This window comes from Pollachius pollachius (assembly GCF_949987615.1).
Source record: "Pollachius pollachius genome assembly, chromosome: 10".
Classification (NCBI taxonomy): domain Eukaryota; kingdom Metazoa; phylum Chordata; class Actinopteri; order Gadiformes; family Gadidae; genus Pollachius; species Pollachius pollachius.
This window is the reverse complement of record NC_136943.1, coordinates 9,659,145-9,679,482: the sequence shown is the minus strand read 5'-3', so window position 1 is coordinate 9,679,482 and position 20,338 is coordinate 9,659,145. Positions and strand designations below refer to the sequence as shown.

Sequence of the window (20,338 nt, the reverse complement as noted above, 5' to 3'; positions counted from 1 at the left end):
AACGTGATGACGGGGGGGGGGGGGGGTTAGGGGACAACCCTCAGGATCTCCTGTTTACCGTCTGATACTGTACCTCTATTGCTATCTTGTCACTTATCTGTGCCTGTGTCACGTTTTAACTGGGAGACCTAAGGCAGCTTTTCCCTGTGACTGAACAATCAATGAGGTCCATTTAGGCTGCCATGCAACGGCGAGAGAGCAAAGCAAATTCACTTCATGTAGGTTCCGTGTTCATGGCCCTGACGTACATCATTGCACTTGGCTGGTGAAATGAATTTTGGTTAACCTTTACCATCATGTTATCATACTGCTTTCATTCCGGAATAAGTGATGTTTCTGCTAATGTATGACATAATGTACCACACGTTTTGGAAGGTCCAATCCGAGAAAAAATTGTTGCAACAGATTGATTTGCTTTGCATGTTAATATTGACTTGATATAAAACCAACAAACAACCCAAATACTTTATTCCAATCTCTTTCTAAAAACCTTGACCACATGTTGTAAATTGACCCCACTTTTATTGTGACCTAATTCATTGTTTTCTGGTTTACAAGTTAGTTGTTTACTGAACTTATGTATGTATGTATGTATGTGTGTGTGGAGTTAATTTACATATGTTAATGGGAGACAGAGAGTTAGAGTGAAAGTACAGGGAGTTCAAGTCTGTTTGTAGAAGTTACTTATTAAAGGCATGAGCCAACACATCCCTGACAGCAGGTATTCACCGGCAAGGCTACTTTTGGAAAATATACTGTTACGGCAGTCAGCATTCCCAATGCTCAAAAGCAAAGCTGTATGCAATCAACCCGACTCTCATGGAAACATATTTGAGTAGCTTCTTCTGATATGTTATAATATTCATTATCAGTATATTATTAGTTGAATTACTTCAATAACACAATATAGACCAAAAAACATACAATTAATGCAATTAGTTTTCATGTATTTGCACCCAAACAAGTGTAATATTAGTGAGTTTATCACCATTTAATAGTCAACTAGGTAGCCTCCTGTCCCTGTCCTTTTGAAATGAGGTAGGATATATTGTGTGTCGCAGCAGCATCATAAGGCCAAAGCATGTTGACTTGATTGGTTGGTCTGTAGTGCTGCACGGCCATGCTTCCATCAACGGACCCATGATAAATTTTAAGAGCTACACCTGTGTCAGTCCTACTGTGAAATGGTGTTATTTCTAAACTGAGTTTAATCTATTCGGGGAGATTGTTCATGTTTTAGTTTCAGTTGACATATCACATGGCCAAACAGAATAACTTAAAACTTATTTGGAAAAAAGTAACTAAAACAGCGTTTTCAACCAACAACTAAATTCAACTTAGTCTAGATTTGTATTGAATAATACAATAATAGCATATTGAATCTAATTACCTGCCTGGCCTACACTTTGAACCACGCCTGAGTCAAATGTCTGATGTGAAACCATAGGTTTGGTTCTGCTATCGGCTCCTGCATGATTCCCTCCTCAGCAACTCCACTTCCTAGATCTCAATCACATGGCTCCCTGTCACGGTTTGGTAGTCTTTTCACTTGCAGTTCGAGCGGTTGAGTAAACGGTGACATCCCTGGAAATCTGACTGGCTAAAAGGTTTCCTGACTGGATTGGAGGGGTGTAGGAGATACCATCGCTTAGGCAGATACTATTTGGTTACGACCATTGGTGCATTCCGGAGCAGGCACAGCGTGGAAACGGCGCACGACTTAACTTTTCTTTTTCCAAACTCTACAATCGGGAGCAGTCTAGTTTACCGCCTCTATTGTTACACGCCGTTGGTAAGTAACCACTCAATAAAGTACTCAATCTCAGTAATTTTACAATATAAGCAACCCTAATATCGAGTCTTTTTTCAGCTGTAGTATACTCTAATGTGTTTGTGTAGCCTTCAGATGTTGAACAATTTAGTCTGTCGCGGTGATGTCTGCTCCTGGAAAGTGAAACCCATAGAGGATGTAGTATTAAATCTGCCTGGATGGCTTTTTTTTTTGCTGTTAATCACATTTAAATTAAATGATCTTAATTTTCTCCATTATATTATAGGTGTTATCATTTAGTCCAAGTGCCATTTTCAATCATATCATGGATGATGTTTTCGACACCCAAGAAGGACTGAACCGGTCTACGTTATTCAGCACACACTTCAACTCTAATTGCCGCTTCGATGAGGAGTTTAAATACATTCTGCTGCCCGTGTCATACAGCCTTGTGTTTGTGTTCGGCTTTCTGCTGAACTCCATGGCCCTGTGGGTGTTCATCACCAAGATGCGCCCGTGGAACACCAACACGGTGTTCATGTTCCACCTGTCGCTCTCCGACTTCCTGTACGTCCTGTCCCTGCCCACGCTCATCTACTACTACGCCAACCGCAGCCACTGGCCCTTCGGCCTGTTTGCCTGCAAGAGCGTCCGCTTCCTCTTCTACGCCAACCTCTACTGCAGCATCCTCCTGCTCACCTGCATCAGCGTGCACCGCTACTTCGGCATCTGCCATCCTATCAAAGCGCTGCGGCTGGTGAAGCCGCGCCACGCCCACCTGCTGTGTGGCCTGGTGTGGGTGACGGTCACCATCTGCCTGGTGCCCAACTTCATCTTTGTGACCACCTCGCGGCGTGGCAATGACACTATTTGCCACGACACCACCAGCCACGGGTTCTTCGACCAGTACGTGGACTACAGCTCGGTGGTCATGGTGCTTCTCTTCGGCGTGCCCTTCCTGGTCATCGTGGTGTGCTACTGCCTGATGGCCAGGGCGCTGTGCCGGCCCAAGAAGGGGCTGTCCCAGAGCCGGCAGGGATCCTCGTCGCGGCAGAAGTCCATCAGGATGATCGTGGTGGTGCTGGTGGTGTTCGCCCTGTGCTTCGTGCCGTTCCACGTCACGCGCACGCTCTACTACGCGGCGCGCGTGCTGCACCTGGACTGCACCCTGCTGAACATCATCAACTTCGCCTACAAGATCACCCGGCCGCTGGCCAGCGTCAACAGCTGCATCGACCCCGTCCTGTACTTTCTGGCCGGCGACAAGTACCGCTCCAAGCTGTTGTCTGCCCTCACGGGGAACAGAAGGGTGATCAGCTCCATTCCCTCCGAGGGACACGCCGCGACCAGACGCAACAACAACAAGGCCAACCCGGCCATCCCCCTGGCCTTGAAGGACACTGACCCCAAACCCAGTGGAGATGGATAAAATGTAACATTTTTTTTGTTTTCTTTATGTATATTGCACTGAACGCCTGGCTACGTACATTTGAATGGAGAATTGAACGTTTCTAGTTCAAACACTAGAGAAGGTACATATTTTGCAGGGACTGGTCCAAGCGGTACCACAAAAGAACACTGTCATGAACACTATTGTGTTGTGGACTGTGGTTTCAGGACGTGACATGGCATTATGCCTTTATTGGAAGGCACCCTGTTATAGTGGGATATAATGCGCTGAGTGAGCGCACATGTTTTCAAGTGATACCAAACTATAATTTTGTCTGTTCTGCTGTGCGATAACAATGTTTGTCATGCCATACAAGTGAAATACACAGTTTATGAACCGTGACTCTCACCAGCTTTTTGGTAATATTATTATGTCTAAAATGATTGTTAGACGTGAGGTAATACTTTTAACTCTTAAAAATAAGAATATCCAAACCAAAGCCTGCAGAGCCTCTTTCTCCAGCTGTTAGTATTGAGTCCCTAAGTTGAACAGCTGCCTCTTGCATCTGCATGCTGTTACATTTGAGCTGAATGAGAGCTGGGAACCAGACTAGTTCTGGCCGAGGCTAAGGACCAATACTGAACAGCCCACGCCTCTTTGGATAACCCCTGGAGGGGATAAATGGGCTTTCCCTTCACTGCCCTCTAGTGGTTGAACCGATTTGGTTGCATTAGGGTTATTTTCTTTTTGGAAACCACTATTACGCAGTTTCCCTAATATCTTGGCACCGCATGGGGACAATGCTGGGAAGATCTATGTATTTTCTACACTCGCTGTATATGTCGAATCTGTCTGTGCCTGTGATGCATTGTTTTTCTGGTATAAGTTTAATTATGTGAACTGTTTTGAGGTTCAGCATTTTTGGTCTTGTCTATTCAAAACTATATTAACTGTAATATAGTTGTTATGCAATGATTGTTTTTCTAAATATATGAAGCATTTTTTATTTAAGGGTGTGTGTGTGTGTGTGTGTGTGTGTGTGTGTGTGTGTGTGTGTGTGTGTGTGCAAATGTAGATTTAGTTTGTAATATTCTATTTGACACAAGAAAACCCTGGCCTATGAAAATAGACAAAGAACCATGAAGAGGTGTAAGGTTGTCAATAGGACCTATTGTCCCCTACCCTGTAAGGTCATAGGCCTACATGCTACAAAGGTACATAATACAGGATATGAGAAACCTTCACAGTAAACATTACATCATTTATTTAAAAGTAGGTAGTAAGGAATTAGGACGGTATGAGTTTGAGTTAAACAAACTAATAATACATGTTTATATAAATCCCGGGATTAATTCTCTATATATTTATAGGACTCACATTTATTAGGTAACAGGAAGGTGGATTTTGTGTTTCATTTTACTTTTTCAAAATTTGTAGAATAATTAATTAAACATGTGGTAATGAAACAATTTTCCCTTACTATATAACAGGCATATAGTTGATACACTTTAGCTTATTACATATATTTCTATGATAAGGACCCAAGTGTTTACATAAATAGAATACAAATATAATAAAATGGGTTTGAATTCAATTTGTTAAATAAAGCAAAGCCAACTAATCCAGACTTAGACCTACCATCTTGACATGTCCCTTTAATTTAATTGTTTAATCCGTTCTTATGGAGGAAATTACTGTTTTATTAAATACATAGCACATATATGTTACCTGCGGTTTTGAGGTTACCATTTAATACTCAAATTATTTGTATTTGTTGCTTCAAATTTTGGAAATGGATTTCAGGGACCTGCTCAAAGGACCATTTATACTCTGACATTTTACATAATTTGAATTTCCATTTTCACAAATATATTCAGTTTAATTATTATTATTGTTTGCTTTCTATTTTTTTTATTTTCAGGCAATGTTTATCCAAATGTTTGTATAAGGGAAATTCGATATTGTTTCCAATACTGGGTTGTATACCTACTGTGCCATACATTCATTACACATTGGTAAGGACAATGACGAGGCTAAGCTTTAGCGATTCAAGGACAAGAGCTAATAAATAAACTACTGAAATAGAAGCTTAACAATTACACTATAGCTGCCCCTCATGATTGACACGTTGTCGCGTGTTTTGCTCGGGGTCAAGGTTTTTAGGTCAGCGTAAGGGCGCCTCCAAGTGGCCGAGCGTGCTACGTCAAGAGACCCCAACCATCAAATTACTTTTTCAGTGACAGGTAGGAATGATGTAAAGCCAAATTGCAAATGGCCTCGGGACAACAACGTAATAACAGGTGTCATTTACGCCTCAAGCGGGACACAATGGTGGTGAAATGATTGTTTGACAACTGCCTGCCGTGCACATTTTAGGCTACCTAAATTTCCAAACAAGCTATTTAGCTTTTTTGAGTTGCATGTCTTGTCATAATGGCTCATTATCTGACGTGGGGTGATTGATTTCTGTTGAACTTGTAAAATGAACAAGACTTAATTAATTAAAGCACTGCCTAAAACTAAGTAGGCTAAGGCTATAACACCACTCTCAATGAATTTTCCTGTACTCTATTCATTTTATTAAATAAATTGCAAATATGCTAATGTTCTGAATTACGGAAGTAAGCAACGGCCGACTATGTATACATGTAGGCTACATAATATATTGTTTGAAATAAGAATGAAACTACTTCCTCTAATTACTTTACATGCTGGCTAAAAAACGATACCTTCATTTTTCAATCTAGATTGATAACCTGATTATCTTGATGAAATAGATAACAAAAGTTTACGTCATTTGGCTTCAGAAGTTATTCCAACCAGTTTAATTGGGCTCTACGGTTACATTTGTTCTGACTTTACCACGGTTACATTGAGGCTAAACGTATCGAAGTGAAACTAGCCGGGTATCGCATTCTATTTCCTTAAAGGGAAAAATGCGTAATTAATTATTTGAACAAGCCAAAAGTCCTTCCTTCCGCACAATGTAGCCTGCAAGATATCATGGAACCCAGAGGTTAAATGCACAGGTCTACAAACAAGTAGGCCTAACACTAAAATAAAAACGATTTCATACCAATTTTAGGTTACCATAATACGTGTCCATCTTGTTTACTAGGTTGTTAACCCATCGGTTTGACTCAATGATGTCAAGGCAAGTTAAATTGAAATATATTTCTAGTCAAATTTAGCAAATGGAAACCAATGGGTTTACACCTCCCAATTTCATATAGTTTGCCTCCATCCCATTATATTTTTATTAAACAATAAACTAGCCATATAGGTTAGCTAGACATGTGCTACACTGCAAGTCTAAACCCCTGGCCTGACCTAGCTAGAATGGTGCATATGTTGAGCGTTGAACATTTCGATCTGTGTACTTCTCTTGTTGGGCGAATTATAAGGCAGAATTGAAGAATTTCAAGGACGCGTGGACTCCAATTAACCGGAGAGGCTGAGAGTGGAGTGGAAGAGTGACACACAGAGGAGAGAAGTTCATTATTCCGCTGAAAAGGAAACCAATGGCTTTCACGATCACCATGGTAACTGGCCTTTCTTTTTGCCGTCAGACCTATGCTAAGGTACTTCTCGGCATTAAGAACCTTGCAAGGTAAAAGGGGAAATATTAGTTTCCAGTGCCTATAGACGTTGGATATTGATTGACGTAAAGATTCATGAACTCTGCTACCATCACCTACCTTGCTCTATATTCAGCATTTTGTGCAAAAATAATAATAAAAGTATAATTGGATGTGCGTGGCGGTCAGTTCGATATGTGCCTGGAGTGCTCGTGCTTCAAACATCTTAACTTTTTTCTGACATTTAATCACTAAATTGTAATATATATATATTTAAAAAAATAGTGACAGTATGTAGCATTATAAAGGCAATAAGTATCTCCGCAATCAAGCCAGAAATCATACACACATGGTGAAGGTAACAACTTGAGCCACAGCAAAAAAAGCAACTAGGCCTTTACAATATTATACGTATAACACAACACATAAACAATGTGTAAACAATAACCTTCTCTCACATGAATATTGAGGCTAACCTCCCTGCTAGCATCTGTAGCTGCCTGCAGGTGACCTTGCTTGTGTTCTCCTATAGACTCTGCCATGTTGCCGAAGAGGTCATAGCCGTGCACAGGCCCAGGCCATCACGGGTGGGAGGTGGCAGTGCTGGAGGTAAGCTAGTTAGTGGAGGACTGCTGAGGATTAGCATAGCTGAAGACTGGGAGACATGGCGGGCAGGGGTAGCTAGGGGGAGAAGGTGGTGGTGTTGGATGGGGTGGGTGATTGCGAGCTGGGTTTATGGCACTCCTGGCAAATTGTTTTAACCCCTATTACAGCTGCAGCGTGTGGCTCCTCTTATCTAGGCCTCTGCAGCCACTCATTAATATTCCGTACATATGGCAGTGCTTTTTGTATCATTGTCTATTAATGGGAGGGATAATCGCTCATTCAATTATCAGGCAGTCAAGAAAAGACCAACCCTGGGCCGCTGTGCGCCTGGTTCACGCTAAAGCAACACAGCCCCCCCGACCGCAGACGTGCCAGGGGGAAGGTGAGAGCGATAGTGGGGGATTACACCATATTAGCTACTTTCATAAGACAGACAGCGGTAATAACCTGGGCCAACATGAGGCTTCGCTGGCAAAGAAGACACGCGTATCTGAGCTCTATAAAAAAAGAATAGAAGGAAGAAGCTTAAAAAAGGTTCAACGCTTCTTTCCCCATCTTCCCCTTTTACAGAAGTCACCGACGCAGACTGGTATCGAGTGATGTTACGGCTCCGGATCGCGTGTCCTTCTTTTGAACAGTAACACGGGCGATTGTTCCGCCTGTTAACTTCCCGCGGCGGTTGAATGGCGGTGGGCCCTGCCCGTTAGAGGGCGGGCCCTGGGTAGGCTGGGGAGCTTGACCCCACGGGCCCTGATAGCCACAAGAGTGGTGTGAAGTGATCAAATGCGGGAGTTGGTCTCCCATTGGTTTGCTGCTTTGTTGTTTCCAGCGTGGCGGCCCTCTGTCTTCCTGCTGCTGGGGCCATGGCCTGGATGTGGAGGGGGATGGGGGTAGGGGTGGTGGAGCTGGGAGGTGGTGGTGGTGGTGGTGGTGGTGGTGGTGGGGGACAATAGAGTGACCTCTGGCTGTTGTGACCCACAGGGGGTCATTGTTCGCTTAATGCAAATACACCCACACACACATCTATATATACACACACACACTGACACACAAACGCACACACACTAACACACATAGAAATCTCAGAACACAAGCACACGCGTGCAGACAGACACACATGCAGGCAGACACACATACACACGCGTGTGCAGGCAAATACACAAATGCAAGCGCTCATACACAAGCACACACAGATGTGTGCATACACACACACACCTTCACAAACACAGAGTTAAAATAGGGTTGTTTAGTTTTCCTGTGAATCGAGTTTCTTCAGGAAGTGGGCCAGAAGATTAGGACACGTTGTGCAGCTGCAAGCAAGGGAGTTATTTTTTTTGGGGGAGGGGGCGGGGGGGGGGTTGTGGAGAAGATAGGAGGGGAAATGTTAACAAAATCTAATAAAAAAAAATCCAGAGTTTGATAAATGTCTACATGTTTTGAATGAGCCGAGGCTACGGTCGTGGTGGTGGAGGGGCCTTTTGTTACGGGGTCCCGTTTCTCCCCTCAGCGGCGCGGCGTGCGCTCAGAGGGTCAGCGAAGTTACGAAAGTAATTAAAGCCCGGTGATTCACTGCCGGCTGCACAGAAAAGAAAGCAAGCTGTCATTCTGATTTAGAAAAATAAATTACAATTTTAATAATGGCGGTGGCGGTGGAGGATGGGGGGGACCGATGTGGGGGACGTCTAGAGCCTCGCTGGGGTGAGGCGGCTGTGGGTGGGTGGGAGGGGGGAGGCAGTGGGTGAGGTGTGTGGAGTAGGGAGAGGGGTGCTGGGGGAAGAGGAGCATGCTGGGTGGGAAGAAGGGGTCGAGAGAGGGAGAGAGAGAGCGAGGGAGGGGGAGGGGGTTTGCTGCCTGCCTACTTATCAATAGTTGCATTTTTTTTGTACCGCATCGGTTGTACATTGCGAGGAGGAGAGCACAAGTGCCCTTAAAAAAAGAAAACGCCGGAACATTAACATACTGATTTCATGCGCGTGGCAAAGGGCCTGAGCCAGTATCAGAGAGGACTCAGCAGTCCTATTGTCTGCTAGGACTCTGGTCCCCTCTGATATGAAAATTCAATTATTTTATAACTAGATCTGGCGCTGCGTTTTGACAGTCGGCCGTGGTGACTTGCCAGCTGCATCGGTGTGGGGGACCAGAGACTCCAGATAGTGAGAGGGAAGCCTTTCACACATTGACATGTTTTTAGGGGACAAGATTGCCTAAATGTGTTGCATTTAAGGACGGAAAGTTAATCTAATGCACTGCCATTATCTCACACAGGTAATTCCAATACCTTCCCCAATCTGTGTTTACCCGCGCGCACACAAACTCATACACACACACATGCACACACACACACGCACACAATCACACACTCACACACACACAAACACACACACACACACACACACACACAGGCACACAGGCACACAGGTCCATTCTTAGCCACTTTGAATCTGATTCTCAGCCTGCCTGCCTCCAAACAGGTTATGTATTTATTTATTCTCTCACTGAGCCCCCGAAACTATATCAAACTAAAGTTATTTTACAACAAACATCAGCACTTTCCACAGGCGCAGTTATTCTGCGGGTAATTACTTAGGGAAAATATACCAGACTCGAAGTCGAACTTGGTGGGTTCAGCAAGTTGTTTTCACTGTATTTTATTTATTTGTCTGTTGTTCAATAGTAATATTAATTAGTATCATTATGCTAATAATAATGTAAAGTTTGTGTGACGAAGTTTGTATGCATGTACAAATCTATTTATAACAATGTCTTTTAGTGATTCTACATTTAATATCTAAAGCAGATGCATTACTGCAATTCAGGTATAAAGGAAGATGTGACTGAGAATATGTCCTTGCATGTTAATTAATCCAAACCAATACAGATATACTATTAACATTAACAGTGCGGTTCTCCATTGGGAATGCCTTAAACCGGCCTTACTGCCTGAGTTGATGGGCTCCCCCCAAAAGAAAACCTTCATTACCACTACAGTTCATTGTGTGTGTTCTGAGAGGACTTGGATTAGGGAGGAAAGTGGGGTGATGGTGGTGGTGGTGGTGGTGGGGTTGGGGGTGGTGGTGGTGAGTGAGGTTTTAGGGGTCTGTTAAGCTGAGTGAACAGGAAGTCACCTCCCTACTCTGTTCTCCCCCACATCCCACCCTCCCTCCCCTCCCTCCCTCTCAGACCCCAGTGTGGTGGTCCTATTACCCCAGCTGGAGGAGAGAAGAGCGGTACCTGCCCCTCCTCATTAGTGCCGTGTTGGAGTACACGCTCCGCACGCAGGAGAATGGAGCATTAATTAGCATTCTCTGCAGGGGGAACTGCCATTAGCACTTAATTAGCAGTAAGAGTAGCATTCAGTCAGGGTGCCGGCATTATTGTCCAACACAATATGTTTGATGTCTTCCTCCTCTCCTCGTGTGTGGCGGTCGAACGCGGGAGGAAAGTACCTCTTTTGTGCGTGCAGTGAGCGTGCGTGTGTCTCTGTCCCTGTGTCGAATATGGTTGACATACATATGCCTGCCCGCTTGGTTGTTTTTCAACACATTGAGCTTCACTGTGATGTGAATCCAGTATAGCTTTTATTTATAATCCCGCATCAGGCTTCTTTTTGTCCACAATGGGCATTGAATTTGCTGTTTGAATTTCTTTCAGAGCCATGGTATAGACAATTCAATACTAATACTGCAAATAATACTGTGGATTGACACTGTTGAAAGGAGAGAATTGTGGAAATGGAGGTTGCTAGAGTACAGGTCAACACGTGCCCAGCCACCCTGCCTCTCTGCTTGGCTCACTGCCCCAACTCTGCTGTCGACCTCCACGGAGCCACCTCTCTATTCCCCTCTGGCTCAGACCCAGACCCATCTGAGTTGGTGAGTATAGTGCAGAGGAGGAAGAGAAGGAGGAGGAGGAGGAGCAGGAGGAGGCAGAGGTTGAGGAAGGGGTCAACTCTTTTTGCTGGTCACGCAGAAGCACACCTTTCATCCGCTGAGTAGGCGTTGTCCTCTCCTTTCTCTGTGTACCTGTCCAACACCGTCACTACCAGGCAGGACAAGGCGAGGTTGTTAACCCAGCTCCCCCCCCTTGGCCCCCCTGATCCTGGCCTGTGTCCTTCTATTCTCCCCCCCCCCCCCCCCCCCCCCCCCCAGCCCCACGTACATACACAAACACGCACACACCTACAGACAAACACACATGCACATGCACACACACTGTCCCCCTCCAGCCACTCCCAGCTTCTGAGGGGCTCAGATAGACTGTGAAATTTGGTACCTTTCACTTCCAGAAATCTGAGAGGCAGAGAACTGTCATTTGCCGATTTTGGCCTGAAAGGGGCGTTCGGGGGGGATTTGGTGTCTTTTTCCCACCAGGATACAGCGCTCTGCCCAGCAGGAGAGGGCGGGGCCGGCAGGGTGGAGGCGTAATGTCCAAGTAAAATGAGCGCTTTGATGGCCGCTAATAGCATGTGATGGGTGCCGCTGACGTGGGCTTCCCGTACGGACGCAACGGGTTCCTGGACTCCTCAACGCTGTTTTTTTTGTTCCGCTTCATCTCTTGAGATCTGGCTCCCTGGTTCTCTCTCCCGCTCTGGCTCTGGCTCTCTCTCTCTCTTTCTCCCACTCTCTTGTTTATTTTCTCTCTCTTTATTTTTTCTCTCTGTCGTTTATTCTCTCTCTCCATCTCTGTCTCCTTCTCTCACTCTCCCTCTATCTCTTCCTCATTCCTTCTCATTTCCTTCCCCCCCCCCCCCCCCCCAATCTTTCTCTGTCGTTTGTCCCACAGCCAATTACAGACACACCTATTGGCTGATATGGGCCAGGGCTATAGGAGCTTTGATTCCAACTTGATCAACGTAATTATGCTGCTTAAACTCCACTACCTGGGGCTATGGGCCAGGCAGGTCCTGTGTCCCCTTGAATCATACCACACACTCACAGACACACACCAGGGATGGAAATTAACACCCGCCACATGCCATTTGCGGGTGGATTTGTATGGTGGCGGGTGAATTGTGTCGCTGTGTCGGGTAATACTTTCCAGTCAGGTCCGATCAAATTTGCATATTTAATACATTCGTCATACGGCGCTGCACAGTTCCACAACCATTACTGTCAACATCCGGTACCCTTCTTCTTGAACGCCTCTTTTGCTGAACTTCGACTGTCAACATCCGGGATAATAAACCGGTAACCATAGAGATAATATGCCGGTATCAACATTCGGTATAGTATGCTAGGCTAATTATTGACATATAAAGAAAAAACTACTAGAGAAAGAAATGTTGCGTTTCCTCACCGGAGGAAAGAGAACAGCTGAGGAGAGTGTAGGCCAGGTACAGGTGGCGGATGATAGTACGCCTGTCATCCCCAAAAAGAAGCGTTGTTTTAATGAGAGATGGCGAACATCGGACAGTGGGCAACACCGTGACCGGCTGGTGTTTGACGGGACAAGCCAGACAATGTTCTGTGCTCTCTGTCGTAAACATGCTTTGGATGGCCACAGATCCAATAGTTTTGTGAGTGGGAAACAAAACCTAAAATTGGAAGCCTTGGAGGACCACGAGTCCTCAAAAAGTCACCTTCACGTTTTGAAAATTGCCAATGGAAAATCAGCGCCCGAAACCACGACAGCGATGAGGACGCTCGTTAGCCTCAAAACAGCCCAGCTTGATAGAAGTTACTTCGAAATGCACACGCAATTGCCAAAAAGGGAAGGCCATTTCAAGACTTCGAATGGCACTGCACGTAAGTTATTATTTTATTTTCTATTAGGCCTGATGCAATAGTTTGTTGCTGTCGAAAAACTAGCATGTTGGGTAACCTTAGAGATCTGCTCACTTGTTTGGCAAACAGCTGCTTTCTGTCAGTCTGGTCAAAACAGATGTCAAGTGTGTGTGCTAAGACGTACGGCTGTCCCGAATACCATTTTACAGGCTTCGAATACTCGTTGGACATTCCGAGCGAGTATTCCAATACTCGTTCAAAAACAACATTCATAATTTAAAAGTAAAAAAGTCGGGGTTCCTTACTTTGCTGTTGTTCCGTTCCAAATCAGCAATCAGTCATCTGTGCAATCGTAGCCCTTACAGGAGCTTATCAATTCATCCCGTAACGTGCATATAAGTCCATACAAAGATCCAATGTTTAGTCGTTTGTGTCCATATTAAATCATTGACCGGGTATTCCTTTGACAAAAGCCAGTGTGTGAATGCGCAATAGCAGGGCTGCATAGCGAACGTACACAAACAGATACGCTAACGAGTTCCTATATATATATAGTTTAATGCATTCTGACGTTTTTCAATGTGTCTTGCTCTTATTAAGTCATTGTTTCTCGTTCTTGTTTCTTCATTTTCTGTTTTCAAATGTTTTCAAATGCATAGGCAGAGTATGAGTCTTCCTATACCGAGAGGATACATCTGTTGCATTATAGGGGCAGATTTCATTATACATCTGGTTGAATTGAAGAAATTAAAAGGCCAGTGCACTGAAAAAACAAATGTTCCTATTGACTTATGATGGTGTAGCCATGCATGTTGTTTTATTGTTAATATGTCAATTTGTTTTTTATTGAAAATACTTTGTATAGATGAATTATCCCCAAACTTGTCAACGTAACACCTTTGAAAAAACATGACTTAACATGGCAGATACCTGTGTATTGTTTATCATATGCGGTAAGAGTGTAACATTTTCAACTCAGTTCCTTGGTAGCGCCTACTTACAGTAAAAATCACTTCTGATGGAAAAAATGATGTGTATGAAAAACACTTTTCTTATCTAGTGTTACTATTATATTGTTTAAAATGTACGCATATATTAAAAAAATATATAGCATATAATAAGTGGCTGGTAAAAAAGATGAGTGACTGGTAGATTCTGAAATCTACCTGCCACAGTGGCTGGTGGGAATTTCCATCTCTGACACACCCACACACACACACACACACACACACACACACACACACACACACACACACACAAACACAGTCATACACACAAACATACACATATACAGTCATACACAAACACAAACCTGCACTCACAAACACACATAGTTATGACTGTCATACACAGTCATCACTATGCAAACACTTTAAACAGACAAACACACACACTTTTACACAAATCATCTTGACAGAAAAGTTACAGAGTGTATCCTCTCATATTCCAGAGGTGGATCACTGAACCTGTGAGGTGTCTCGTCACCGTATGGTCAATATTGTTTATGACTATGTATATTAAATATAAGTATATTATATATTTATATATAAGTAATAACACAAGACGTGTTGCTTGGTAGAGACAATATGCAGTAATATAGCTAATATACACTGTAATATACATGGTATATTACAGTTTTTATATAGTTTTAATATACATGGTATATTACAGTGAACTATGTTTGTAAAAGCTGTTGAAGGTAAACTCCTGGCAGCGTCTTCAGCGGTTGAGCCCCTGACCCCCCCCGGTGTGAATACGTAGATGGGCCATTGCTTTGCTGACGGTTGTTGGTTTCAGGTACTTGCTCCTCCAGGGGGGGGATTCAGTGATTCAGTGTACATTAATCACAGCCAGGCCTGAAGGGTATTGCTCGTCACTCCACTCACAAGTCACACAAGCATGCAACCCCACACCGTTTCATGCTGCAGGGCTCAGTGAATACGGGGTTATGAGGTATGAGAAGAGCGCGGCATAGATCATCATAATGTGACACTTTCACACACCACACACACATACACCCACTCATCCAACACACACGAGCAACAGTCTTTTAGTGTTTTTCCCTGATAAGAATTAAAGGCTTCTTAAATGCCCATATCAATCTGCAGGGTTGTCACTGTGACAATGGCAGTAACGGTAACTAAACACCGTCCACTGTCAGGTTGCATCTGCTTGTATCGCTTATCATCTGGACAACATTAGGAAAATTGGTGTCTATTTGCGTGACATTAACAGAGGTAGTAAAATAATGAACATTAAATATTGTGACCAATTGGAAAACCTGCTCCACCATCCATAGATATAATAAAGCCCTTCGTTTACTTAAGATGTGTGACAGAGAGTTTTCTAGATTTTTGCGGTCGGCAAGTGCTTTTGTGGTTTGAACTACTCAATACGCTTTTACGTAAAAAAGGAAAATGGATCTGATTTCATTGTTCTACTTTTTTCTTGGTAACGCAGATACGCTTGTGACCGTGCTAGGTGATTGTCCTCTTCCTGCCACACAGAACGCCATTGTGATCCATTCTCCCGGGATTGGAGATGTTTTGTTTTTTGAGCTCTTTCACACCAGCTCTCCCTTTCACCCGCCGTCTCTCTCTCTCTCTCTCTCCCTCTCTCTCCCTCTCTCTCCCTCTCTCTCCCTCTCTCTCTCCTCTCCTCTCTCTCCCCGCTCGCCCCAGCTCTTTCAAATGGGGCATGAAAAAAAAAAAGCTCCGGGTCAGTCGCCTTGCCAAGTTTTGCGGACTGCCATGTTGTCTATTCTGTTGAGCTATTTAAAAAATGTTGAATATCAACAATGCCTTTCACTGGTGCATTGTCAACTTTTGTATGAAGCAATCTTGGTTGAATGAGATGGGTGCCAGTGCAGGGAGCGCTGGGCTGCAGTGTGCACTACCACGCTGGTAGCCAACGCCGGCTCTCTCTCTCTCTCCCCGCCGCTCCTCTTTTATTCCTGTGCCGGGCGGCCGTGGTGGTAGTGTGTGTCTAAATGGCGATAGCGCTCGTGGCTCTGTGTGGCTATGGGCTCATGGGCACTGGATGTCCGTGCCTTGTCCTGGCCCCAGCAGTTTTTTTTTTGGTTGATTTTCATTAGGGGCCCTCTCTACTCTCCCGGGCCCCCGGTTAGGAGCCAGCAGCCGGAGGTGCTTCTGGTGGGACTGACTGACTGACTGACTGACAGAGAGAGGGGGAGCAGCGGTCCTGAAGCCAGTCAGAACAGGGTGAGTGTCTGGAGGAGAGCTTGTGGATCAGGAAGAAGGCAGGGGGGGGGGGGGGGGGGGGGGGGGAGGGGGGGGAGGAGAGGGGGGGTTGGGGAGGGGGAGGGAATGGGGGTGTCAGCGTTTGGAGCTTCTTGTTTTTCTTTTGTGTGTGTGCGTGGATGTGGGCGTGCGTGGACGTGTTTGTGTACGTAGGTGTGTCTGTGCAAACATATAGCATTACAAATTATCTGAAATGATTCACTGCTAAATGATGTCATGTCAGGCCTGTCCTCGATGTATTCTACTGCTCCTGTTCGTTTGATTGTGTATTTCCATTGCAGTTTGTACAGTTGTAGTTCTACATGCAAACGTGTTTTGATAAAATTACTCTTTTATCATTATAATTCCATCTATGTTGATATGCTATGTGAATTAGATTTATCTCAAGTTATCATGATGTACAGTAGACGATGCTAATGGTTTTATAACACATCCATGTAAAATAATGCAAAGACTGAATTCTAAAATAGTCATCTGCACGCAAGTATTTATTAAAAAATGGATGCCCCGGATACATTTGTTCATAAGTATCATGACACACGCTCATATATCTGCCTGCAATCATCCACGTATATGCCAATGACCCAACACTGTCACTAGTGGATATGTGCATCCAAGGCCACAGTGGGCCATGCGCGTGTTTGTCTAAGCACATGCGTCAATGTTTGCCTCTGCGAGAAAGGGAGAGAGAGGGAGAGAGAGGGAGAGAGATGGTTTGTCTATGCGAGCGAGAGAGGGTTTGTCTATGCGAGCGAGAGAGTGAGAGAGACACAGAGAGCGCGAGAGAGAGAGAGAGAGAGAGAGAGAGAGAGAGAGGGATTGAAAGCGTAAAAGATGAAAGCATGAGCGGGCGCCGGCCTCCAGAGAGTCGTAGATTCATCTCTTTGTCCTTCTGTCAGGGAGGAGAGGAGCAGGGCTGGGAGCCATCGCTCCAGTGCAGCGGCAACATGTTGTACCTTCCATTGACACATCATTCTAGCAGGCATTGAGCTGTCCCTCTCGCACTCTTCCTCTGGGTGTGTGTGTGGGTGTGGGTGTGTGCGTGTGAGTGTGTGTGTGTGTGTATTTCTGTTTGTGTGTTTTGGATTCTATGTTTGTCCATCTTGTGTATGATTAATGCACCTGTGTGTGTGTGTGTGTGTGCGTGTGCGTGTCAGTGAATGTGTTTGTCTTTGTGCGTGTGTTGGATTTGATGTTGGTCCATCTCGTGTATGATTAATGCGTGTGTGTGCCTGTGCGTGTGTGTGTGTGTGTTGTTCTTTCTGCATACAATAGTGTGAAGATTGACAATCTGTAGACAAGTAACTAGGAGTCAATCAGTCCTATAGAAGCAATTAGGAGATCGTGAAAAAGGTCGGTAAAAACAAGATTACAAGAATATTAAAGTCAGCCATTTGTGTTTAATGGTTGGGTAGAACTGTGATATTTGAGTGCTCTCACCTCAAATTCAGAGGATATAAAACATATAAATGTCTGTTAAACAAATCTAAATTCAATATTTGCATAAAATGTATGATATTTTAAGCTGAAGACATTTACTATTTGACTTGATTGCAAATCAGTAGTTATCTGCTTTCATGTGTCCCATTTTAACCCTGAATTCCGAATTTACACAAAATATATGACCTATGATCTTGTGACATTTCAACCAACATCTTTAGAGCAATATGTTTATCTTGTTTAAGTATCTGAAGACTTTAACCTAAACTATCTTTGGTATGAGTATGTTTGTTTGTGTGAACATACCTGTGTGTGTATCTGTGTGCCTGTGTGTGTGTGGGAGGGTTTGCATGAATAAGTACACATTTGTGTTTGTGTGTGTGGTTATGTGTGTGCATGCGTGTGTGTGTGTGTCCATGCATGTGTGTGTGTGTGTGTGTGTGTGTGTGTGTCTGTGTGTGTGTGTTCGTGCATGTGTGTGTGCGTGTGTGTGTCCGTGTGTGTGTGTCTGTGTACGTGTGTGAGGAAAGGGGTAGTGATATTGGATGTGCTCTCTGTAAACAGAGACTTGACATGGTAGTAGCTCTAATGGAGCAGGGAAGTCCTCGGTCTCACCCCTCTGAGTGAGCTTAACCCTTTTACCCCTGGGCAAGGTGACCAAACTCCCACTCCCAACAGCCAATCCATTATCATGTCACCACACCGAGCCCTTGCTTTACTCCGCCTCAGCCTCACGCTGTGCCCATAGCTCTGGCTGGAACGGAACCAGCAGTGGTGTCAGTAATCACCCTACTCATCTCGTCACGCTCAAGGTAATTAATACATTTAGAGGGCGATGGCTAACTCTTAATTAAATGACGCCTGTTTTAATGAGACCTTGACTAGGGTACTACATTTATGACCACTATCTCCTTCTATCGAGTGCTCAGCACACAACAATCATTTATCATCCACCACCCTCACCACTGCCATCCCAACACCACAAATCCCAATGAAAGATTATGTGGAATGTCACGTGTGATTAATATATCAATTTAAACTTGTTTGTTTCTTATTTTTGAACGTTTAATACATTATCCTTTGTAATTACCTAACTTGGCAATGGGGGCCTCGTGAAAACACAATTTTTTTTGCAATTAATGCACAACCTCCTATTACATATTAATTTGAGGGGGGGATACTGATAACAACTATGACATTAATCATATTACAAAATTGGGTGTATTTAATTAATTAAAGCTGCACTCTGAAAATTAATTGCGCATTCTCACAATATTATCTTTAGGTAATGAGGGTTTGACAAAGTGACTGTTTAGTTTTTTTTTATGGTATAAAAAGGGTCTAGATTAGGGGGATCTCAATTATGGCTAAAACAAAAGAGTGCTGCTTGCCAGGCCATGCTGCAAAGCATAAAAAACCCCACAATTCAGCACTTTCTTCCAAACAAAAAAGATGAAAGTTTTCATTGTTTTTTGCAAACTGTAGAACATGGCAATGATTCAAAAGATACATGGGAAATAATGAGCTCTGTAATGAGCCCAGCAGGCAATAACAGTATTTTAAAACAATCAGATTCGTGATAATGTAATTAACAGTCACAGGTGTTTCTCCCACACTAAGGTATTTCTTGCCTAGAGTGTGTATAACTAATACTGTGGTAGTTAGCTATCCCTATACCCAAAAGCTCTTATAGGCATATAAACTGTTGTTCTTCCATTTGAAGACACTGTAAGACAATTTAAGACACTCAGAGGTGTGACAACATGCAGCTCAGTGTCATAATAATAATAATATTATTAATGATAATAATAATAATAATAATTATTATTATTATTATTTACTTTTATTACTATTACCATTAATATTTATATTAATATTATTTTAAATTAATATTATTATATACACGTATGGAGATTATTTGATCTAGGTAGGGATGTTGTGGAAGTTCAGCCTGCATACTTTGTTTCCAAGAAAACATAGACACCGTGATCGTGTTACTCTCTCTCTCTCTCTCTCTCTCTCTCTCTCTCTCTCTCTCTCTCTCTCTCTCTCTCTCTCTCTTTCTCTCTCTCTCTCTCATTGAGAAACAAGGAAATGCTTAATCCTACCTAACTTAGTGACTCAGAAGCATAACCACATTTATTGAAATTTTCTGCTTAATTAAAACTGAAATGAAATTAGCTTTTAATGGAAATGGCCATATAATTTAACGTAATTCAGTATTTTATTTTTTCCCATTTAACGCATCATATACCAAATGTGTTCTAATGAATGTTAGCCCATAAGCAAAGCCAACGCGGGGAATAATTGTGTAAAGAATGAGTCCATTAAGCTAATAATCAGTGTATATTCATTTTGTAAAAAAAAAAACACTTCCACTGGTTTTCTTAGCTGCAATATCATTTTCATTAGCCTTTAGCTTCATTGGCAATATTCCCAGAGCGAATCACATGTGCAATTCAAAGAGAATCACAGATTATCATTTCACCCAATACTGCCACACTCGAGTGGCCCTGAAACAGCCAACAGCACACGGTGCATGCGTCATGTGTGCACATACTCACGTATGT

General features: G+C 43.5%; 1 protein-coding gene across 1 annotated transcript; it reads left to right on the top strand.

Annotated features, from left to right (window-relative positions):
- Window positions 1-1,691: 1,691 nt before the first annotated feature.
- On the top strand, window positions 1,692-4,556 carry LOC307081249 (P2Y purinoceptor 4). Its single transcript, XM_079744350.1, has 2 exons — window positions 1,692-1,792; window positions 2,058-4,556. Exon 2 carries the CDS (start codon window positions 2,097-2,099, stop codon window positions 3,198-3,200), a length of 1,104 nt encoding a protein of 367 aa, XP_079600476.1. The 5' UTR covers window positions 1,692-1,792; window positions 2,058-2,096; the 3' UTR covers window positions 3,201-4,556.
- The last annotated feature ends 15,782 nt before the right edge of the window (window positions 4,557-20,338 follow it).